The sequence below is a fragment of the Callithrix jacchus genome, chromosome 13, assembly GCF_049354715.1.
Source record: "Callithrix jacchus isolate 240 chromosome 13, calJac240_pri, whole genome shotgun sequence".
Lineage (NCBI taxonomy): Eukaryota > Metazoa > Chordata > Mammalia > Primates > Cebidae > Callithrix > Callithrix jacchus.
Genome location: NC_133514.1, coordinates 78,552,882 through 78,576,041, shown reverse-complemented (window position 1 = coordinate 78,576,041; position 23,160 = coordinate 78,552,882). Strand labels below are relative to the sequence as shown.

General features: G+C 41.0%; 2 protein-coding genes across 3 annotated transcripts in view; one reads left to right on the top strand and one right to left on the bottom strand.

The window, feature by feature from the left end:
* Positions 1–23,160, bottom strand: part of LOC144579045 (uncharacterized) — a 120,912-nt gene that overhangs the window by 7,422 nt on the left and 90,330 nt on the right. The gene's annotated exons all lie outside the window — the stretch shown is intronic.
* The window catches only part of INO80C (INO80 complex subunit C), a 37,114-nt gene that overhangs the window by 9,778 nt on the left and 4,176 nt on the right, over positions 1–23,160 (top strand). For both annotated transcript variants that reach the window (XM_035270887.2, XM_017963944.4), the window contains exons 2-4: positions 9,049–9,159; positions 10,219–10,330; positions 11,271–11,338. In XM_035270887.2, coding sequence (XP_035126778.1) covers positions 9,049–9,159; positions 10,219–10,330; positions 11,271–11,338 — 291 coding nt within the window. The remainder of the gene's footprint in view (positions 1–9,048; positions 9,160–10,218; positions 10,331–11,270; positions 11,339–23,160) is intronic.

Sequence of the window (23,160 nt, the reverse complement as noted above, 5' to 3'; positions counted from 1 at the left end):
CCCAGACAATGGGGAAAATGTCTCCTGGGCAAGTCAGAGACCTTTGTGGCAGCCCCTCCCATCACAGGCCCAGAGGCCTAGTAGGAAAAAATGGTTTCATGTGCCTGACCCAGGGCCCCCCAGCTGTGTGCAGCCTAGGGACTTGGTGTCCTGTATTCCAACCACTCCAGCCATGGCTAAAAGGGGTCAAGGTAGACCCTGGGCAGTGGCTTTAGAGAATGCAATCCCCAAGCCTGGCCAGCTTCCACATAGTGTTGAGCCTGCGGGAGCACAGAAGTTAAGAATTGAGGTTTGTAAACCTCCACCTACATGTTTCACAGGATGTATGGAAATGCCTGGATGTCCAGGCCAAAGTTTGCTGCAGGGGCAGGGCCCTCATGGAGAACCTCTGCAAGGGGAGTGCAAAAGGGAAATGTGGGGTTGAATCTCCCACACAGAGTCCCCATTGGGGCACTGCCTAGTTGAGCTATGAGAAGAGGGCCACCATCCTTCAGAGCCCAGAACAGTAGATCCACTGACAGCTTCTACCACGAGCCTGGAAAAGCCTCAGACACTCAATGCCAGCCTGTGAAAGCAGCTGGGAGGGAGGCTATACCCTGCAAAGCCACAGGGGTCGAGCTGCCCAAGACCTTGGGAACCCACTTCTTGCATCATCATAGCTTGGATGTGAGACATGGAGTCAAAGGATATCATGTTGCAGCTTTAAGATTTGATTTCCTTGCTGGATTTTGGAATTGCATGGGTCCTGTAGCCCCTTTGTTTTGGCCCATTTCTCCTGTTTGGAGTGGGTGTATTTGTCTAATGCCTGTACTCTCATTGTATCTAGGAAGAAACTAACTTGCTTTTGATTTACAGGCTTGTAGGTGGAAGGGACTTGTTTGTCTCTGATGAGACTTTGGACTGTGGACTTTTTAGTTAATTCTGAAATTAGTTAAGACTTTGAGGGAGTGCTGGGAAGGCATGATTGGTTTTGACATGTGAGAACATGCAATTTGGGAGGGGCCAGGGATGGAAAGATATGGTTTGGCTGTGCCCCCACCCAAATCTCATTTTGAATTGTAGCTCCCAAAATTCTCATGTGTTGTGGGAGGAACCCAGTGGGATATAATTGAATCATGGGGGCAGTTTCCCCCATACTGTTCTCATGGTAGTGAATAACTCTCAGGACATCTAGTGGTTTTATAAGGGGAACCCCTTTCACTTGGCTTTCGTTCTTTCTCTTGCCGCTGCCATGTAAAACATGCCTTTTGCTTTCCTCCATGATTGTGAGGCCTCCCCAGCCACATAGAACTGTGAGTCCATTAAACCTCTTTTTCTTTATAATTTACCCAGACTCAGGTATGTCCTTACCAGCAGCATGAAAACAGACTTACACATGACCTTGATACTAGAAGAGTACTGGTTGCTTATTTTCTAAAATGTTTCTCAATTTAGGCCTGTCTGGCCTCATGGTTAGATTTGAGTTATACATTTTTGCCAAAAGTAGATAATTGATGCTGTCTTCTTCTTCAGTGCATCCTGTTGTAGCACTTGATGTCAAATTACCAATGATATTAGATTTGAGCACTTAGTAAGGTGGTATCTACCAGGTTTCTCCAAAGTAAAGTTATTCTCTTGGATGTTTGTATTGAAGTATCTTGTGGGAAGACACTTTGAGACTATAAATATCTCATTTTATTTCATACTTTGCCAGTGACTTTTAATATCCATTGATGGCTTTTGCTTGAAATTGTTATTATTGGCTGGGCGTGGTGGCTCAAGCCTGTAATCCCAGCACTTTGGGAGGCCGAGGCGGGTGGATCATGAGGTCAACAGATCGAGACCATCCTGGTCAACATGGTGAAACCCCGTCTCTATTAAAAATACAAAAAATTAGCTGGGCATGGTGGTGTGTGCCTGTAATCCCAGCTACTCAGGAGGCTGAGGCAGGAAAATCGCCTGAACCCAGGAGGCGGTGGTTGCGGTGAGCCAAGATTGCGCCGTTGCACTCCAGACTGGGTAAAAAGAGCGAAACTCCGTCTCAAAAAAAAAGAAAAAAGAAAAAAAGAAAATTGTTGTTATTGTGGTGGTTGCCAAATAGTTATTTTCTAATTTGAATCTTCATTCCTTTTAGATGTATTAGTTAGAATCCTAGTGTGAGCCAGAGCCAGAGCTTTCTCTTTTCTTCCATTCATTCATTTTTTTCTGTTTTTTTTTTTTTTTTTAATTAAATGGGATATTGCTATGTTGCCTGGGCGGGAGTGCAGTGGCTGTTGCCAGATGCAGTCATAGTGCAGTGCAGCGTCCTGGTTCAAGTGAGCCTCCCACCTGAGCCTCCCAAGTAATCAGAACTACAACACCCCTTTTATTCATTTTTTAAAAACCAGTGTTTATGTCATGGATTTTTATTTTATTCTGTGGTCATAATCCACTACTAGCTTTATTCATTTCTTCTTTTACAAATGTATCTATAGTAGCTTTACTGAGATATAATTCACACACTATAAAATTCACCCTTTTAATGTATATAATTTAGTGGCTTAAAGTATATTCACTGAGTTGTGTAACCCTCACAATTTCATATATAATTTTAGGATATTTCTATTACTCCAAAGAGAAACTTGTTATCCATAAGCAGTCACTTCCCATGCCCCTGTTCTGCCAGCTCCTGGCAACCACTGATCTACTTTCTGTCTCTGTGAATGTGACTACTCTAGGTATCTCATATAAATGGAATTAATTATACAATATTTGGCCTTTTGTGTCTGGCTTCTTTCTATTAGTGTAATTTTTTTCAAGGTTTATCCGTGATAGATAGAGCATGAATCAGTATGCCATTTCTTTCTATGATTGAATAATATTACATTTTATGGACATACTACATTTTGTGTTTTATTTTTTATTTCTTCTAGAGACAGGGGCTGACTCTGCTGCCCATGCTGGAAGGCAGTGGCACAGTCATGGCATACTGAAACCTTGAACTCCTGAACTTGCCTCAGCCTCTGGATTAGCTGGGACTACAGGCACATGCCACCACAACTGGTTAATTTTTTATTTTATTTTTTGTAGAGACAGGCTCTTACCATGTTGCCTAGGCCACTTTTGAACTCTTGGCCTCAAGCAATCTTTCCACCTTAGCCTCCCAAAGTGTTGGGAATACAGGTGTGAGTTCCTGTGCCTGGCCCCACCCACCTTACAAAATGTGTTATCTGTTCATCAGCTGATGGACATTTAGGTTGTTTGTGCCTTTTGGCAATTATGAATAATGCTGCTATGAATATTTGTGTACAAGTTTTTGCATGGATATGTGTTTTTAATTCTCTTTGAGTATATAACTAGAAGTTAAATGATTGGGTCATACGATAATTCTGTGGTTAACATTTTGAGGAAGTACTCGATTGTTTTTAATGGTGTTTTGTACCATTTCACATTCTTACCAGCAATGTATGAGGGTCCCAGTTTCTTCACACTTTCGCCAACATATGTTAATTGTCTTTGATTGTAACCATACTAGTGGGTGTGCAGTGGTATTTCATTGTGATTTTGATTTGCACTTCCCTAATCACTTATGATGTTGAGCATCTTTTCATGTGCTTACTGGCTGTTTGTATATCTTCTTTGAAGAAATCCTTTGCCCTTTTAAAAATGGAATTATCGGTCTTTTTATTTCTGAGTTATAGAGTTCTTCATATATTCTGGATTCATATATATACTCGATTGTTGCTTAAGTTTTTGAGATTTGGCCAGTAGGAGCCTCTTCACACTGGCTCCTGTGTCCCTTAATATGCATTTTTGGGTGCTTTTATGGACTGAGTCTTGGCACCCCCACACCCCCAATATTTATTATTTTGTCCTGACTCCTAGTACATCTGAGAATGTGACTATATGTGGAGATAGGGACTTTAAGGAGGTAATTAAGGTTAAATGAGGTCATCTGGGTGGGCCCAAATCCCAGGTGACTGGTGCCTACATAAGAAGAGGGAGAGACTCCAGGGATGCACACAGCTTCAGGAGAAACCAGACTTGTCAACGCCTTGATCTTGAACTTCTTGCCTCCAGAACTGGAGAAAATAAATTTCTATTGCTTAAGCCACCCAATCTATGATATTCCGTTATGGCAACCCAAATAAACTGACACAAGTGCTTCCTTTCTGACACCACAAGATAGATGTTCTAGTCTTATCTTATACTTTTCTGCTCCAGCCTTAGAGTCAGCCATTTCTTCAAGGATCACTGGTTCTTAGACAATAATACACTTGTCTCTCAGTATCTGTGGTGGATTGGTTCCAGGACCTCTTATGGAGACCAAAATCCATGGACCCTCAAGTCCCTGATATAAAGTGTCATAGTGTTTCCATATAATTTGTGCACATCCTCCTGTATACTTCAACCATCTCTAGATTACTTATAATACCTAATGCAATATAAGTGTTATGTAAGTAGTTGTTATACTGTACAGTTGAGGGAATAATGACAAGGAGAAAAGGTCTATACATGTTTAGTCGAGATGCATTTTTCCCCCCAAATATCTTCCATCTGCGGTTGGTTGAATCCATGGATGCAGAACCCCCTGATATGGAGGACCAATTGTATTTAGAAGGCACGATCTGAATGTTGCTTTGCCTGTTGTTCATTGTTTCCAGTCTTCTCAGTGGACAGGGCTAGGAAATACATGTATGTGTATACCTGCAGCCCCCACGCCTCTATATCTATTTCTGTAATTATCTGCATGTATATTGAAAACTGTGAGCTCATATTGGTAACCTCTAGTTTTAATCCAACTCCACAGTGCTCATTCTGGCCTTCTTCCTTTTCTTATTTGCTTTCCTACATTTGTTATGTATCTTAGAATACATATAAAGTAGTTTCAGAATTATTAACATGTACCCCCCTGTGAGAAACAAACTTACAAACTATGTATGGTTCTTTTTGGCCTTTAACCTTTGATTAAATAGTCAAAATACTATATTCATAGTTACTCAGGTTATTTCTTTCTTGCCTCCCCTTCAGTGTGGTTATATTATTTATTTGAAACACAAGTGAATTTTTGTTTATAGGGTTTTAAAAATCCTTTTTTTATCCCCTGCCCCATCCTTGTTGAATTTATTATTTTTTCAAATGTATGAAACCTTAACATGGTTCAAAAAGTCAGAAAGTTCAAACACGATTCAAAAAGTACAGAAAGCTATATTCAGAGAAGATTTACTTTTCTATTTCATTCCCATCTCCCTGCCTATCCACTGTGTTCCCCTCTACCCCTGTAGGTAACCACACTCAGTTGTTTCTTTCAGAGTTATCCTTCCTGTGTGTTTGGCCACTGCATCCCAGCCAGAGATGATTCCTTATAAGGAGCTTCTGAGCATGTACATCTCCAGTGCTGATGCTGGCATTCAGTCATGCTGCCCTGTCTTGTTCCTTAACATTGATCAGTTAATCAATGAATCATTCATTATTTGGTACCTACTCTGTGCTAGGCACTGGGTTAGAAGCAGTGATAGAGTCTGACTCATTGAATAAAGCAGCATGTTTTGAGCCCACTGTGCATTCTCACTCTCTGAATCTACCCCTTCCCTCATCCATTCACCTCTCTCCTTGTCTCCCTTTCTTCTGATCTGTTGTTCCCTGCCTCTATCATAAAGCTGCTGTTTTTTCACTGATATAAACTATTGATCATATATACAAAATATACTAGATGTTACTCTTAAAAATAGTCAGTGCAAAATAACATTGACAGCTGGCTAAAACTGCACAAAGTAATGTTTGTTACTGATTAAATGTGATGGGAGAATCAAATCTTCCTTATCAGACTGGGTCTCCCAGAATACAGGTACCCAGTTGAAATGCAATTATCATAAAGGAAAAAAAAATCATACAAGCAATAAAAGTTAGTCATGTAAAAAAAAAACTAAATCTAATCTTTCTTGAAAAATTAAAACTGACACGGATGAATACCAATGAAAATAATCTTAGTATAGCATATAGAAAATGGCTAAATGGATATTGCATCAGAAAAGACAAAATATAAGAAGGATGGGGAACAAGAGGTGAGGCTGGAGAGGAGGCCTGAATTTGTTTCTACCCAAGAGGGAAGTAGAAACCACTGGCCAGTTTTAAGTAGCGGAGCATCATCATGCTTGCATTGACAAGTGTGTCACTAGCCGAGATGCAGAGAATGGGCTAGAGTAGGCAAGATGAGTACTGCAGAGTCCCACCTCTGAAGTTTGTAGCTCAAGAAGTTACCAGATAAAGGCAAAGGACTGTGGGAAGAAGGGAGAGAGAGGAAGAGAGAGGGGAGGAGGGAGGGTGGGAGGAAGGCAGAGAGAAATCACTATGGCTACAGATGGTAGGAAAAGGATGAGGAGTGGGCAGCATCTCAGTTCTTAGAGCTGACATTTGCACTCAGCTTGGAGGGAAGAAAAGCTAAGAAAGACCTTGGAAGTGGAGAGGATGAGGTAAAGGGGACCCCAGACAGAAGGTGGCGGCAACAAAGGAGAGGAGAGAGCCTGGAGTCCTTGACTGGAGCCCCGGCTCAGGTGGAGAGACCTGGAGAGGGTCTGGGAAGGAGAGAACACTCAAAGAACTATTTCAGCAAAGTGAGTGGTTTTTTCCTTCACGACCCTTCTTCCACCAAGATGAATGAATGTATTTGTTCATATTCCACCATACTCGCTTACTAAGACAAGTAGGAGTTTCACTTACTAAGATAAGTAAGTGGAGCTCCTTATCAGCATGAGAGAACCAGTTTGGCAGAATAAGTTGCTGAAATTCCAGCTTAGAGTAGATAAGCCATGTTTTAGTTAATCCTGTGGTGTCTTCCACGGTCCACATGACAACATGATGACTTTTAGCCTTACCTCTTTTTTTGACATGCAACCACTCTGGAAAATGATTTGCCAGTGACTTGTAAAGTTAAATATACACTTACCCTAGAACCCAACCATTCCTCTCCTAGGTATTTACCCAAGAGAAATGAAAACATAACAGAGGCTTTATTTATAATAGCTGAAGACTGACAGTGAACCAAGTGTCCATCAACAGGAAAATGAATAAACCAATTGGGGTGCATCCTTACAGTGGAATACTATTGTGTTGAGTAGTGTGCAAATACAGTGAAACAAACTGATCCAAACAACAACCTGGATACATCTCAGAAACTTTGTTTTTGAGGTGGAGTCTCGCTCTGTCACCCAGGCTGGAGTGCAGTGGCACGATCTTGGCTCACTGCCACCTCCACCTCCCAGGTTAAAGTGATTCTCTGGCCTCAGCCTCCCAAGTAGCTGGGACTACAGGCATCTGTCACCATGCCTGGCTAATTTTTTTATTTTTTAGTAGAGATGGGGTTTCACCATGTTGGCCAGGCTGACCTCAAACTCCTGACCTCTGATGATCCATCCACCTCAGCCTCCCAAAGTGCTGGGATTACAGGCATGAGCCACCACGCCCTGCCACATCTCAGAAACTTTATGCTGAGGAAAAGAATCCAGACACTAGAGTACATGCTGTTAGATGCTTTTTTTTTTTTTTTTTTTCTGGAGACAGAGTTTTGCTCTTGTTGCCCAGGCTGGAGTGCAATGGCACGATCTCTGCTCTCTTCAACCTCCACCTCCTGGGTTCAAGCAATTCTCCTACCTCAGCCTCCCAAATAGCTGGAATTACAGGCATGCGCCACCATGCCTGGCTATTTTTTTATTTTTAGTAGAGATGGGATTTCTCCATTGTTGGTCAGGCTGGTCTCAAACTCCTGACCTCAGGTGATCTGCCAGTCTCTGCTTCCCAAAGTGCTGGCATTACAGGCGTGAGCCACCGTGCCTGGCCAGATGCTATTTATATGAAGTCATAGAACAGGCAAAAGTAATATGATAGAAATCAGAACAGCAGTTGCCACTGGGACTAGAAGGTATTGACAAGGATAGGAATTTGGATTATGCTAATGTAAACTTTTGGCAAAACTCATGACAACTACATTTAAGATCTGTGCATTTCACTGTATGTAAATCACATCTAAATTTTAGAGTTAATTGAAGTCTGGGAAGATTGGAAATGGTATTACAGATCAGAAGTTTTTGCTTTGTGATTGTTAGCTTAAAGGTTTTTTGCTTTAAACCATATTAGCCTGCTTGTCAGGGCACTCTCTGGCTGCTGCCAGCTGACCCGTGGCCCTCCAGCTTCCTTTCCATTTTCCTTCCTTGGAATGCCCATGTCCTGTTGTGCCCCTTAAGCATACCAGCTCCAGTCTGGGTTCTCTGGCCAACTAGACCCTTAGAGGGGCTGAACCTTTTTTGTCTAAATATTTCAAGACACAGTTCATAAGATCAGAGGAAGCAGAACTGTGTTGTGTCATGGAGATAATGAGGGCTTTAGAATTGGCCCAACCTAGGTTTGAATCCAAAGGTCAATCACTACATGACCCTGAACCTGTCCCCGCTGGGCCTCAGTTTTCTTTTCTGTATACTGGGAATAATAGCGCCTACTGTGGAGTGATTGTCAGAATTAAATGAGCTAACTTGGATAGGACAGCCATCCCTGTGCTTGGCACTTAGGGGACCCAGGAAACATGGCAGCTGAGGGTCCTGCCTGTTTCTCCTGTGGCATCTGCACAGCAGGTGCTACTCCACGTGTGGTGTGCCCTCCCCTGGGGCAGGCTTCCTGTTGACGCTCTGGGCACACTGTCTTTGCTTGCATGCCCTGTGGCATCGTATGCCCTGTTGAGAGCAGAGGTGGGGAACTCAGCTGGAAGAAACTGACTTCTTCAAACTCTTTTTTTTTTTTTTGTCATAGATTCATTTTATTGAGAAGTGGGTTTTTTTTTTTTCCAGATTAATAATCACATTAATAGATGAGATTCTTTTTAGAGGATTCTTTGCTTGGAGAAACCAAAGGAAGAATTTCACAGCTGCAGAGCATGGCCACACTAGTGCCTGGTGCTGTAAGACTGTCCTTGTCATGCTTACAGTATCCTCCAGGACTGAGAACTGGGAGCCCCTGACTCACTGGGGACTTTGGGCCAGCTCATGATCCCTTCTTTGCCTCTTTTTTTTTTTTTTCAAACTCTTTTTCTTATGTTTTAAGGGTATCAGCATGGAAGCCATGAGTGAGAATAAAATGGTGCCCTCTGAGTTTAGCACAGGACCTGTGGAAAAAGCTACCAAACCTTTGCCATTTAAGGATCCCAACTTTGTGGTAAGCATCAAAGGTATTAGCTGAACAAACAGCCAAATGCCACACCTCAGCCTCTGATCTTGCTGGGATTATAGCCAGGGTAGCACTGGCATCCCCTTCTCCCTCAGTCCCAGTCGCCTCATTCTCCCCCATGGGCAAGATGGGGACAAGAGAAGAAGGGTTCTTTCTTGATCTCTCAGTGTGCCGTTGCCCAGGGATTTGGGTGTCCTTCGTGAATTCATTAAAGGATACTGTTTGGCGGTGGGTCATTTCCATGATGGTTGTTCCCCTAACCTTTTCATTGATCTTACATAAATCTTAGACAACGCTTGAAATATTTAACTAAAAGAAGAATACTTGCTCATTAGCTTTTAAAGGTAAATCGAAGCTATTGTGCTGTTGAGTGAAAATACGGTTCTCTTCCTTTCATTCTTGAGAGTGGTGATAAATTGCAGCAGTTGAGATTATACTGTTAAATTATTTCTAATGAATTAGTTTTGGAAATACAGTATTACCAGTGTTTGCAATAGATTTTGATATTCTTTTTCATTTTATTCTGTCATCTTCATAGGATTAAAAAAAAAAAAAGATTTCCAGAAGGCTTGCCATACTGCAACTGGGGCTTTCTGGACTTCTCCAGGATCCCCAGTTTGCAAGGTGGAGACTTGTCCCGAGAAGGGAGTTTAGAGATGCAGTCGTGGATTTAAATCTGACTTCATCGCAAATTTATCTTCAAATATGAAGAAATTCATGAATGAATTCTACGAAGTTAGATCCAATAAAGGCTTTGTGTTTTTTTTTAACATGCATATAAAAAAGTAGTCTTTTATTTCTACTTCAACACCAACTTAAGGGTTTTGACAATTTGAAAACCTTTTTTTTAAAAAAAAAAAACTAAGATTAACATGTTAACGTGTACAGTGAAATACTTTAAAAAAAAAAGTCTCAGGGGTCCAAATGATTGTTGAATGAGAGGTATATTACAGTTATGATTAAGCATAAATGTCAGATGCTGAAATGGTAGTCCCCATTGGTTTTTGTTTCTCCTAATAATCCATGCCTTTAATTCTTTAATTCGAGCACTCTGGCCACGGTGGCGCGGTAGCTGGCAAGAAGAACAGAACCTGGAAGAACCTGAAACAAATCCTCGCTTCCGAAAGGGCATTGCCGTGGCAACTGAACGATCCTAACTGTGAGCTGCCTAGAGCCTTCCATGTGTTTATAATGTTCAGAGTAGGAACTGTCTTATAACAAACCCACATTATTTTATTGTGTTTGCATTATTGTAGGAAATAATTTTTAGCTTGAGAATTTTATAGTGGTATCAGCCTGGAGAGATTATGTGTGCATTTTCTCATAACTGTATCTGTATTGAGCCTATTTGTTTGTGTTGTCATGGATGTGTGATTTTTAGTGTCATAGGTCCCGATATGATAATATTGTTGTTTCTGCTAGACAAACTTCTTATTCAGAAGTCTACTCTTAAAGTATGTTTCCAAAGACAAGGTAGCCCAAGTATAATGCCAGATTTGGGAGGGCTCCTGACAACCAGCTTAGCCAGCTGTCTTACTTTGTGAGCCAGCGTTTAGCAGAGTAAATACTTCATGCGGCATTGTGTCCAAATTTATGTAAAACATGGTTACATGTTCTGTTTAGTGTCACTGGAAAGTACAAGTTCAAGGTTCTCACCATCTCCTGCTCCACTATACTTCTTTCATGGGGTGACTCACATGGGTGACAAGTGAGCTAGTCATTCACTCATCTGGGTGCGGACATGAGGGTGTCGGGATGCTCAGATCCAGTTATTGGCTTGTTTGGCATTTCATCACCGTCAGCTCATGCAGTATGAGATTGTGAAAATAGCTGGTGGGCAGATGATCTTTCCAGTGGTTCTGCTGGAATAAGGGTCCCTGGTGATAGGGCGGGGCTAGATCTGGAGCCTGCACTTGGCCTATGACATACTGCATTATTTCTGAGAATCCTCCCCTACTCCTCTAGGTAATCTCCAGAGACTTCTGTGACTACTTAATCATAAAGGAAAATTACAGGAATATTATCAAATAATATTTTAGGAAAAAAGAGAAGGGATTTGAATGTTTTAAGTCCAGTTTAGTTATCTTTTCTTTTTCCAGACTTCAGTATTGATGCTCCTCCATCCTTTAAGCCAGCTAAGAAGTATTCTGATGTTTCAGGTCTTCTTGTAAGTATGAGCATATCTCTTACAACTTCAAATGGAAAAGATTTCACAGTAATGTCTAATTAGATAAGTGTTGAGTATTGACCGCCGCCAGTCCTGCCTGGACCCTGTCTATGGTGATAGGTGATAGGTTTGTGCGGTATGTTCTTTGCTGCAAACTGAGGCATCTGTGGGGGCAGCCTGCGGGGAAGATCGAACTAAAAAGCAGGAGACCCGAGTTTCACTTCTTTATCTCCGCTAGTTAACTATATGAGATAACATAAAAGAAACAACTATATATTTCTTTTTTTACTGCTGAAGTTTTTAAAACCTGCATTTTAGATGATGATTATATTTACAAAACTTATTTAAAGTTCTTTAAACAGATGCTTTGGTAAAGGTTGTGACTTTCAAACTTATTTTTAAGCATCAGAACTCCTTTTCCAAATGAAATCTTTTACAGAATCCAATATATAAACAGCCTGGAGCCCACCTTTCTGCTGTGGATCTGGCCACCTATCTTACTACCCACTCCCCACCACAGTGACTGCTCAAGTGCTTCTGGGGAACACAGTTCAGAAACTGCCAGTGTAGCTGGAAGAGTGGGAAGTGGGCGAGTGCTAAAGCTCAGGAATCTCAGAGCACCCCCATTTCCTTATTTGCAGAAGGTGGAACTTAAGAGTCATTTTCTTAATCCTTTTTCATCTCATAAGTTTGGAAAAATAATTTAAATGCTTTACATTTTAATGAAAATATGACTCTAACTTATTTAACACACTGATCGAATTAATTATGTGTAGAGGAAAATTGCCTCCTTTGTTATTATGTAATATCCCTGTTTCTCCCTGATAATATTCATTGTTCTGAAGTCTGCTTTGCCTGAAACTAATATTCCTACCCCAGCTTTCTTTTGTTCAGGTCTGGATGGTATATTTTTCTTGATCTTTTCACTATTTTTTTTTTTTTTTTTTTTTGCAACAGAGTCTCATTGTATCGCCCAGGCTAGAGTGTAGTGGTGCAATCTTGGCTCACTGCAGCCTCTACCTCCTGGGTTCAAGTAATTCTCCTGCCTCAGCCTCCCAAGTAGGTGGGATTACAGGCGTGTGTGCTACTACACCTGGCTTAATTTAGTATTTTTCGTAGAGATGGGGTTTTGCCATGTTGACCAGGCTAGTCTCGAACTCGTGACCTCAAGTGATCCTCATGCCTCAGCCTCCCCAAGTGCTGGGATTACAGGTATGAGCCACCATGCTCAGCTGATCTTTTCACTTTTAAACTATGTATATATTTAAAATGGATTCTTGTTGAAAGCATATTGTTGGGTTGTTGGGTCTTCCCTTTTTTTGGAGGTAGGGTCTTGCTTTTTTGCCCGGGTTAGAATGGAGTGGTGTGATCATAACTCACTAACGTCTTGGCTATGTGGGCTCTCTTTTGGTTCCATATGAAGTTTAAAGTGTTTTTTTCCAGTTCTGTGAAGAAGGTCAATGGTAGCTTGATGGGGATAGCGTTGAATCTATAAATTACTTTGGGCAGTATGGCCATTTTCACAATTTTGATTCCTAACCATGAGCATGGAATGTTTTTCCATCTGTTTGTGTCCTCTTTTATTTCCTTGATCAGTGGTTTGTAGTTCTCCTTGAAGAGATCTTTTACCTCCTTTGTTAGTTGTATTCCTAGGTATTTTATTCTCTTTGTAGCAGTTGTAAATGGGAGTTTGCTCATGATTTGGCTCTCTGTTTGTTATTGGTGTATAGGAATGCTTGTGATTTCTGCACATTGATTTTGTATCCTGAGACTCTGCCAAAGTTGCCTATCAGCTTAAGGAGGTTTTGGGCTGAGACGATGGAGTCTTCTAAATATATGATCGTGTCATCTACAAATAGGGACAATTTGACTTCTTTTCCTAATTGAATGCCCTTTATTTCTTTTTCTTGCCTAAATGCTCTGGGTAGAACTTCCAATACTATATTGAATAGGAGGGTGAGAGAGGGCATCCTTGTTTTTAAAGGGAATGCTTCTAGTTTTTGCCCATTCAGTATGATATTAGCTGTGGATTTCTCATAAATAGCTTTTATTGTTTTGAGATATGTTCCATTGATACCTAGTTTCTTGAGAGTTTTTACCATAAAGCGCTGTTGAATTTTGTTGAAGGCCTTCTCTGCATCTATTGAGATAATCATGTGGTTTTTGTCTTTGGTTCTGTTTATGTGGTGAATTACATTTATTGATTTGCATGTGTTGAACCAGCCTTGCATCCCCAGGATGAAGCCTACTTGGTCGTGGTGGATAAGCTTTTTGACGTGCTGTTGCAATCGGTTTGCCAGTATTTTATTGAAGATTTTTACATCAATGTTCATCATGGATATTGGCCTGTACTTTTCTTTTTTAGTTGTGTCTCTGCCACATTTTGGTATCAGGATGATGTTGGGCTCATAGAAAGAGTTAGGAAGGATTCCCTTTTTTCATATTGTTTGGAATAGTTTCAACAGGAATGGTACCAGCTGCTCTTGTATGTCTGGTAGAATTCGGCTGTGAACCTGTCTGGACCGGGACTTTTTTGGGTTGCTAGGTTATTAATTGCTGCCTTGACTTCAAACTTTGTTATTGGTCTAGTCACAGTTTCAACTTCTTCTTGGCTTAGTCTTGGGAGTGTGCAAGTGTCCAGGAATTTATCCATTTCTTTCAGACTTACTGGTTTATGTACACTGAGTTTTTTGTAGTAATCTCTGATGTTTGTATTTCCGAGGAATCCATGGTGATCTCCCCTTTATCGTTTTTTTATTGCATCTATTCAATTCTTCTCTCTTCTTTTTTGTTAGTCTAGCTAGCGGTCTGTCTATTTTGTTGATCTTTTCAAAAAAACCAGCTTCTGGATTTATTGATTTTTTTGAAGGGTTTTTTTTTTTGTCTCTATCTCCTTCAGTTCTGCTCTGATCTTAGTTATTTCTTGTCTTCTGCTTACTTTTGAGTTTTTTTGATCTTTCTCCTCTAGCTCTTTCAATTTTGATGATAGGGTGTCAATTTTAGATCTTTTCTTTTTTCTCATGTGGGCATTTATTGCTATAAATTTTCCTCTAGACACTGCTTTGTGTCCCATAGGATCTGGTATGTTGTGTCTTCATTCTCGTTGGTTTTGAAGAACATTTTTATTTCTGCCTTCATTTTATTGTTTATCCATTTGTCATTCAGGAGCAAGTTGTTCAGTTTCCATGTGATTGTGCGGTTTTGAGTGCTTTTCTTAATCCTGATTTCTAATTTGATTGCACTGTGGTGTGAGAGACTGTTAGGATTTCCGTTCTTTTGCATTTGCTGAGGAGTGATTTACTTCCCATTATGTGGTCAGTTTTGGAGTAAGTGCAATATGGTGCTGAGAAGAATGTGTATTCTGTGGATTTGAGGTGGAGTTTCCTGTAAATGTCCTGTAAATGTTTGGTCCACTTGGTCCAAATCTGCGTTCAAGTCCTAGATATCCTTGTTGACTTTCTGTCTCGTTGATCTGTCTAATATCATATGTGGAGTGTTAAAGTCTCCCACTATTATTGTACAGGAGTCTAAGTCTCTTTGTAGGTCGTTAAGAACTTGCTTTATGTATCTGGGTGTTCCTGCACTGGGTGCATATATATTTAGGATAGCTAGCTCTTCTTGTTGCATTGATCCTTTACCATTATGTAATGCCCTTCTTTGTCTCTTTTGATCTTTGTGGTTTAAAGTCCATTTTATCAGAGACTAGGATTGCAACTCCTGCTTTTTTTGCTCTGCATTTGCTTGATAAATCTTCTTCCATCCCTTATTTTGAGTCTATGTGAGTCTTTGGATGTGAGATGGGTCTCTTGAATACAGCACACTGATGGGTCATGACTTTTTATCCAGTTTGCCAGTCTGTCTTTTGATTGGGGCATTTAGGCCATTTACATTCAGCGTTACTATTGTTATATTTGAGTTTGATCCTGCCATTTTGTTACTGGCTGGTTGTTTTGCCCATTAGTTGATACGGTTTCTTCATTGCATCGTTGTTCTTTACCATTTGGTACGTTTTTGCAGTGGCTGGTACTGGTTGTTCCTTTCCCTGTTTAGTACTTCCTTCTGTAGCTCTTGTAAGGCACGTCTTGTAGCAACGAAATCTCTCGGCAGTCTCTTGTCCATAAAGAGTTTTATTTCTCCTCGACTTATGAAGCTTAGTTTGGATATGAAATTCTAGGTTGAAAGTTCTTTTCTTTAAGGATGTTGAATATTGGTCCCCACTACCTTCTAGCTTATAGTGTTTCTGCCAAGAGATCCGCTGTGAGTCTGATGGTCTTTTCTTTGTGAGAAGAAAGACCTTTCTCTCTGGCTGCCCTTAGAATTTTTTCCTTCATTTCAACCCTGGTGCATCTGACAATTATATGCCTTGGGGTTGCTCTTCTTGAAGCATTTCTTGGTAGTGTTCTCTGTATTTCCTGGATTTGAATGTTGGCCTGCCTTGTTAGGTTGGGAAAGTTCTCTTGAAGAATGTCTTGAAGAGTGTTTTCCAACTTGGATTCATTCTCCTTGTCACATTCAGGTATGCCAATCAAGCGTAGATTAGGTCTTTTCATATAATCCCATAGTTCTTGGAGGCTTTGTTCATTTTTTTTTCACTCTTTTTTCTCTAATCTTACCTTCTCATTTTATTTCATTGAGTTGATCTTCAATCTCTGATAGCCTTTCTTCTGCTTGATCCATTCGGCCATTGATACTTGTGTATGCCATGCGAAGTTCTTGTGCTGTGTTTTTCAGCTCCATCAAGTTGTTTATTTTCTTCTCTAAGCTGGTTATTCTAGTTAGCATTTCATCTAACCTTTTTTCAAGGTTCTTAGTTTCTTTGCATTAGGTTAGAACATGGTCTTTTAACTCAGAAAAGTTTGTTATTACCCATCTTCTGAAGCCTGCTTCTATCAATTTGTCAAATTCATTCTCTGTCTTTTTTTGTTCCCTTGATGGTGAGGAGTTGTGATCCCTGGGAGAAGAAGAGGTGTTCTGTTCTTTGATGGTTTCACCATTTTGCACTGTTTTTTTCCCCATCTTTATGGATTTATCTTCCTTTGATCTTTGAAGTCGGTAATTTCAGGAGGAGTCTCTGAGTGGACTTTTTTTCTGTTGAGGTTGGAGGTATATCTTTTTTGGCCTGTAGAGGGTGTTGCTGGGCTCTTTCCGGTTCAGTCAGGTTGTTGGATGAGTGGTCTTTCCCTGGAGTTTGTTTGCAGGTGAGATTGGCCCCGCCTTCCCAATGGCATCTCTCCCAGACCTCAGTCTTCCTGGTTGGGGTCAGACTGGTGTATTTGCTGCCAAGCTCTCTAGTGAGGGCTTCAGTTTAAGTTCTGTGGAGGTGGGGCCTGCGAGGCCTTATGATCTGTTTCCCTGCTTTCAATTCTACCTCCCTCTGTGGGCGGTCTGTCCCAGTGGCTAGTCCAGGCTTCCGCCCAGGTCCGTGTGACAACTGGCGGTGCCCTGTATCAACAACCCACAGTGCCCCACAGTCTGGCAGGGCTCTTGTGGACTCTGGGTTGTAGGAGGGATGAAGTAAGCACAGGGTCCATACTGGAGCACCGAGAGGGTGAAGTCCCATTCCCCCGACCCCCATGTTTCAGGTGGGGATGCACCCCCCCCCCCACCTTCTTGATTTGGCCCCACTGGGCAGCTCTCATCCTGCATCTTCTTCCCTGGGCTATTTTCAGTGCCCTATCAGTCCCACCAAAATGAACCCCACACCTCCTTTGGAATCATGAAGTCCTCTAGCCCTCTGAGTCTCATTTGCTGGGAGCTACATTCCAGTGTTGCTTTCTCATGGCCATCTTGGTGCCCTGCCTCCAAGAGGAGGATTTCTAAGAAGGCTCCTCTGGAGTCACTCCAGTACGGATTGTCCTTGTTTTTAATGACCTTAACTGTTTTAAGGAGTACTGGTCAAGTATTTAGTAGAATCCTCCACTACTGGAATTTCTCTGATGTTTTCTCATGATAAAACTGGGGTTAACTGAACATCTTAAAATGTTATTTTCTTATTATTTATACCTCTTTTAAAAATTAATAATGTTTACAATATACATTTTAAATAACCTGAGTCTATTTTCAAATATACCATGTTGTGTGTAGTGTGAGGTCTTCTAGTAGTGAATTTCTAATTCCAGTCTCTCATTCTTTGTTGTCATATAGTTTATTTTTACATATGCTACAAACAAAATACATGGCTGTTAGTTTGTGCTTTAGACAATTCCCTTTTAGAGAAATAAAGGAAAAAAAAAGAACTTTCTTTTATCTTAATTTCATTCTGTTTCCACCTTTTTTCATTTTGTTATTTCTAAGTTGCAGTCTGATGTCATATTTTTTCTACTGGAACATTTTACTGTGCATTTCTTATAAAGCAGATTTGCTGCTAATGAATTCCTTCCTTTTTTTTGTTTAGCCAAAGAGCTTTTATTTCTTCTTCATTTTTTTTTTTAAGACAGCGTCTTAATATATTGCCCAGGCTGGAGTGCAGTGGTGCCATCTTGGCTCACTGCAGCCATCTCGACCGCCCAGGCTGAGGTGACCCACCCACCTGAGCCTCCCAGATAACTGGGGCTACAGGTGTATGCCACCATGCCTGGCTGATTTTTAAAATTTTTTGTAGAGATGGGATTTCACCCTGTTGCCCAGACCTAGTCTCAAACTCCTGAGCTCAAGTGATCCTTCCGCCTTGGTTTCCCAAAGTGCTGGGATTACAGGCATGAGCCACTGTACCCAGCCTTGTTCTTCTTTTTTGAATGACATTTTCAGTGAGTATTTTTGAATGACATTTTCAGTCTGGGCTGACAGTTTTTTCTTTCATCACTTTTAAGATGTCAGTGGTTAAATGTTGTCTTTTTGTTTCATGGTTTCTGATGAGAAGTTTGGTATAATTTTACCTTTGTTCATCTCTTAGTAATGTTTCTTGTTTGACTGTCTTCAAGATTTTCTCTTTGTCTTTTGTTTTCAGCAGTTTGAATATGACTGAGTATTACTGAATATGATTCTGGGTATTATTTTTCTGGTATGTATTCTTGATGTTCTCTGAGGTTTGGATTTGTGGTTTGGTATCTGTCAAGAATTTTGGAAAATTCTTGGCCATTATTTCTTCAAATATTTATTTTGCCTCGTGTTTTTCTCTTCCTCTAGGATTCCAATTACACAGATGTTAAACTATTTGATAGTGTCTCAAAACTCTTGGATATTCTGTTTTGGTTTGTTTGATTTTTAAAACATTTTTATTTGGTTGTGGTTCAGTTTGGATGGTAACTACTGATGTGTCTTCAAGTTCTTTACTCACTGTATTGAGTATACCAATGAGCCCATTGGAAGCATTGTTTATCTTTTTAATTATGTTTTTAATTTCTAGCTTTCTATTTGATTATTATAGTTTTTATACCACTGATGAAATAACTTTCTTTTAAATTATTTATTTATTTAGAGATAAGAGTCTTGCTCTCTAATACAGGCTGGAATGCAGTGGTGTGATCACAGCTCACTGCAGTCTCAAACTCCTGGGCTCAAGTGATCCACCTGCTTCAGCCTCCCAGGAAGCTTGGACTATAGGCATGTGCCATCCCACCTGGCTAACTTTAACAAAATTTTTTATAGAGAAGGGGTCTCACTGTTGCCCAGGCTGGTCTTGAACTCCCAGCCTCAAGCCATCCTTCTGCCTTGGCCTCCCAAAGTGTTTGGATTACCAACATGAGCCACCATTGCCTGACCTGAAATAACTTTCTATTTTGCATGTTGTCTCTCCTTTATTGTATTAAATTATAGTTATTTTAAATTTCCCATCTGATAGTTTGAAAACCTATGTCATATTCGGGTCTGGTTCTGGTGATTTCCTTGTCTTTTAAGACTACTTAGTTATTAAGTGTGTGTGTGTGTGTGTGTGTGTGTGTATATATATATATATATAGTCCTTGAACACATAATAGCTACTTTAAAGTGTTTATCTGCTATCTCCAACATTTGGTTCATCTTGGCCAGTTTCTATTGACTGCTTTTTTTCTTAACTGTGGATCACATTTTCCTATTTCTTTGCATCTACAAGATTTTGTATTGTGTGCTGGCCATTATGGATGATATATTGTAAAAACTCTAGATTCTGTTATCTTTCCCTGAAGAGTATTTTCTTTCCTGTGGGTAGCTCAGTTACTGACTGATCACCTTGAATGGGTATAGGTTTGGTTTTGTGCTTTGTTAGGACTGGTCTGTGGAAGGCCCATGATGTTTCCCAAACTCCTTCAACTTAGTTCCACGTAACTTCTAAGCTCTTTATCCTCTTCCAGTCTTATTGAAGTTTGCTGTTAGACTTTGTTGTGGTGAGACTAGAATAGACTGTACTCACAAGCGAGCATGATTTTAGCTCCTAAGCTGTGGCCTTTCTGTTGTCTTAGCTAGGTGCTAGGACTATTGTTATAAAGATCTCTCTACTCTGGCTGGGCTGGCACTTCAGCAGCTCCCAGCACTGCTCAGCCTCTGGAGTTTCTGTTTCCCTCTTAACCAGTCTCCAGTAAGACCTGTATAGTCTTGCCTTGAACGTGCATAGCCCAGCCATGGTTATGGACTCACATGAAATCCCAAACCAACTTTTGCCTCCCTTCCAGGGAAGCTCCCTTTTCTGTTACTCAGCTTTGCCAAATCCAGATGTTCCAGTAGCCCCTGAATCTGATCTCTGCCTCCCCAGCTCAGTGGGTTCACTGAGCTCTGTGTGAGCTCTGCCTCTGCCCCATGGTCAGGAAATTGTCACAGGCAGAGAGTTTGGATGATCCTGGAACTTACCTTATAAGCTTCTCTTTTCTCAGGCATTGCGGTCTTATGCTACCTCTTGTCTGTTGCCTGAAAATAGCTACCTCATATATTTGACCTGTTGTAATAGTTGTTTATGGCAAGAGAGCTCATCTGGCACCATTTATTCTGTTATGGCCTGAAGTGGAAATCTCTCCGTGTGTCATTTTGAGTTTCTGGAGGCCACAGCTTATGGCCAGACTTGGAGGGTAGTTCCTTAGAATGTCAGCTTTATCCATACTGTTTCAGGCAGCTCATCTGCTAGTACAGTGGTTTTCACAGATTAGGAGGAAGAAGAATCATTATTCCAGGTAGTGTGTAACATGGACTTTTCATGTTACGCACTACCTAAAACCTCTTGCCCCACTGTATGTAAGAAATAAAAAATTCTGAATAGACAAAGAACTCTCCCAACTTATTAAAGGACAATCCCACAGAAGAATCAGCAAAAAAGATATAAACAGGCAATTGCCAGAGAAAAAATATAGATGACCAATGAGTAGATATTCAGCTTCACTGGTAATTAGGAGAAAGACTCATCAAACGAGGAAGAAATTAAGACATTTGATTATACATTTTGGCACCAACATACAGAAATGGGTATCTTCATACATTGCTGTTTTGAGGTGGGAACATGCACTGGTACTGCATATTTGGAGGACAGTTGGAGCAGTCTGTTGAGATTTAAAAAGCAAAAGCCTCTGACCTTGCAATGTGCCTTATAGGCAGCTCCCTAGAGAAATAGAGTGCACAAAGAACATTATGCAGAAATGCTTATGAGAGACAGCATTTGCAAAATGTTGGAAGCAACATCAAGGACTATCACAGCAGATATTTTCATACTATTCTTGAGCTCAAAGCATAGTTACAACACGGATAAATTTCCAGGAGGTAATGTTGATTGAAAGATGCAAAGCAATATTAACAGCATGGTGCCACATATATAAAAATCAACACACACATACACACACATAGATTGGGTTATTTCTCTTGTGTGTTTACATATGTGTATAGGGGTAGACATAAAAAGTCTGGAAAGGTGCCCACTGAGCAGTGGTTTCTCCAGGGGAAGGCAGAGGACTTTTGGGTGGTAGATGGTGATAAATGAGGACTTTAGTCTTATCTGTGATGTTTTCTTTTAATTCTTTTTTAAAGGAGAACATGTTCGTCTGTTGCTTATATAATTTAAAGTTACATAATTAAAAAGTAAAGCCTAGTTCACGTTTATATTGACACACAGCTGTTCCCAGCCAGCCATGTGACTGTTTCCTCTGTGCCTAAACATGGCAGCAAGACATGCAGGGTCACACCTGTGTTCAGCACTCATTACAGAGCTATGGAAAGTGTGTTCTGAGTGAGACAGGGAAGCTGTGAATACTGCCTGTCACCCTGCAGCAAGGGGACTTGAAACTGTTTGCTGACTTTGCTCTGGGAAGTTGGCCTTTGCTTATTTCACTCAGGCTCAAGGGATGGCATCCAGAGGAGGGTGGACTATAGGTGTGAAGTTCTTTACTTGTTCAATGCTGGGGTGTCACTTGGCATCCTTCCTTCTATTCAGAATCCTAGATGCTGGCCCCTGGGTCCAGTCCAGTCTGTTCAGGTTTTTGTTGGTAACGTTTTTGTTGGTGCCACGAGATCTCTGTATTCTGCACTGTTTATTCAGCAGCCCTCTTGGCAGTGAGGTCTGAACTTGGGCGGGCCGGCTCAGCACAGTTTGGTGTTGGAGTGAAGCAGCCACAGACATGGAGCTCAGCCGAGGCTGGTTTGTCTATGGAGGCCAGATGATCTCCAGACACACATGCCTGCACTCTGCTCGGAACTGCAGGGCAGCCTCCCCTGCTAGTTAACCTAACTTCCCTCCCAGCCAGGATCCCTCAGAAGATACTTGTCACTGTTTTTCTAAAGAAGCCTTTACTGTCATTAAAGGAAACGAAGACACAAAGGTAACATCTAGATCAAAACAAGGGATCCAAGTTTTATTTTATATAGAGCTATTAGTTAATCTTAGCCTTTTAGGAATAATCCCATTTTCCTAACACACAGCAGTTAAATACGCTGGGGAGTCCCCAGTGGCAAAATGGAAGACGTTTTACGCATGAGAAGCCTATGAGTAAGTTCCCGACAGCTTGTCGCTTCTTTATTGAGACTTCCCTCCCTTACTAAATCGCAGGATTACTGTGAGTCTAGGTCCACACAAAGATGAGCCACGTAAGTAGACATTCACACTTGAATAATTGGATCTTATCTGTCTAGACTTTAATGGCATCTTTTATAATTTTTTAAAGGAGTTCAAAATGACTCACCCTCATGTTTTTTTTTTCAAAATTCGTAGAAGCCACATGCTTTGAGGTATATAGTTAGTGAATTATTTTCTCCACTTGGCACATGGGGAACAGAGACCAAGAGAGAATTTTGATATGTCTGGGAAACAAGTTCTCTTTTCTGTGATAGTGCTGATTGTCTGTTTATTCATCTATTTATTCATTCATTAATCATTTGTTATACAAACCCTGACTGAAGGCCCTCTGTGCACTCTGTGTTGCATCAGGAGCCAGTCTACAGTGATAAGCAAACCACAGTGTTCCCGTCTCATGGACCCTCATAGTCTAGACCATCATCAGAGTCATGTAGATGATAAACTTTAAAGCAACAGAGATGTGCATTCCACTGGAGTGCTGTGCTGCTATGAAAGAGGGTGGGGCTCTGACCTCCTAGGGGGTACAAATAGGCTTCCACAGAGGTGTAGCTTTGGGGCTGAGTCCTGATTACTGAGCAAAGTGGGCTGCAGTTGGGGTCCCCTGACAAGGAAAGGACAGATGGGGCATGGTAAGAGGGAGGAATGTAGAGGCCGGGGACAGTTGGAATCAGAGAGCAGGGGCATGTGGCTGAGGAAGAGGCTGAGGACAAAGGAAGGCCCAGAGCTAAGGAGCTGCATGGAGGACTTGGGCCTTTGTCCCAAGAGCAGAGGAGCCATTTTGAGAGATTTTATGCTGAGGAATGACATGATCAGAATTGCACGTTGCCAAGAAGAACCTAGCTGCAGTTCTAGGGGA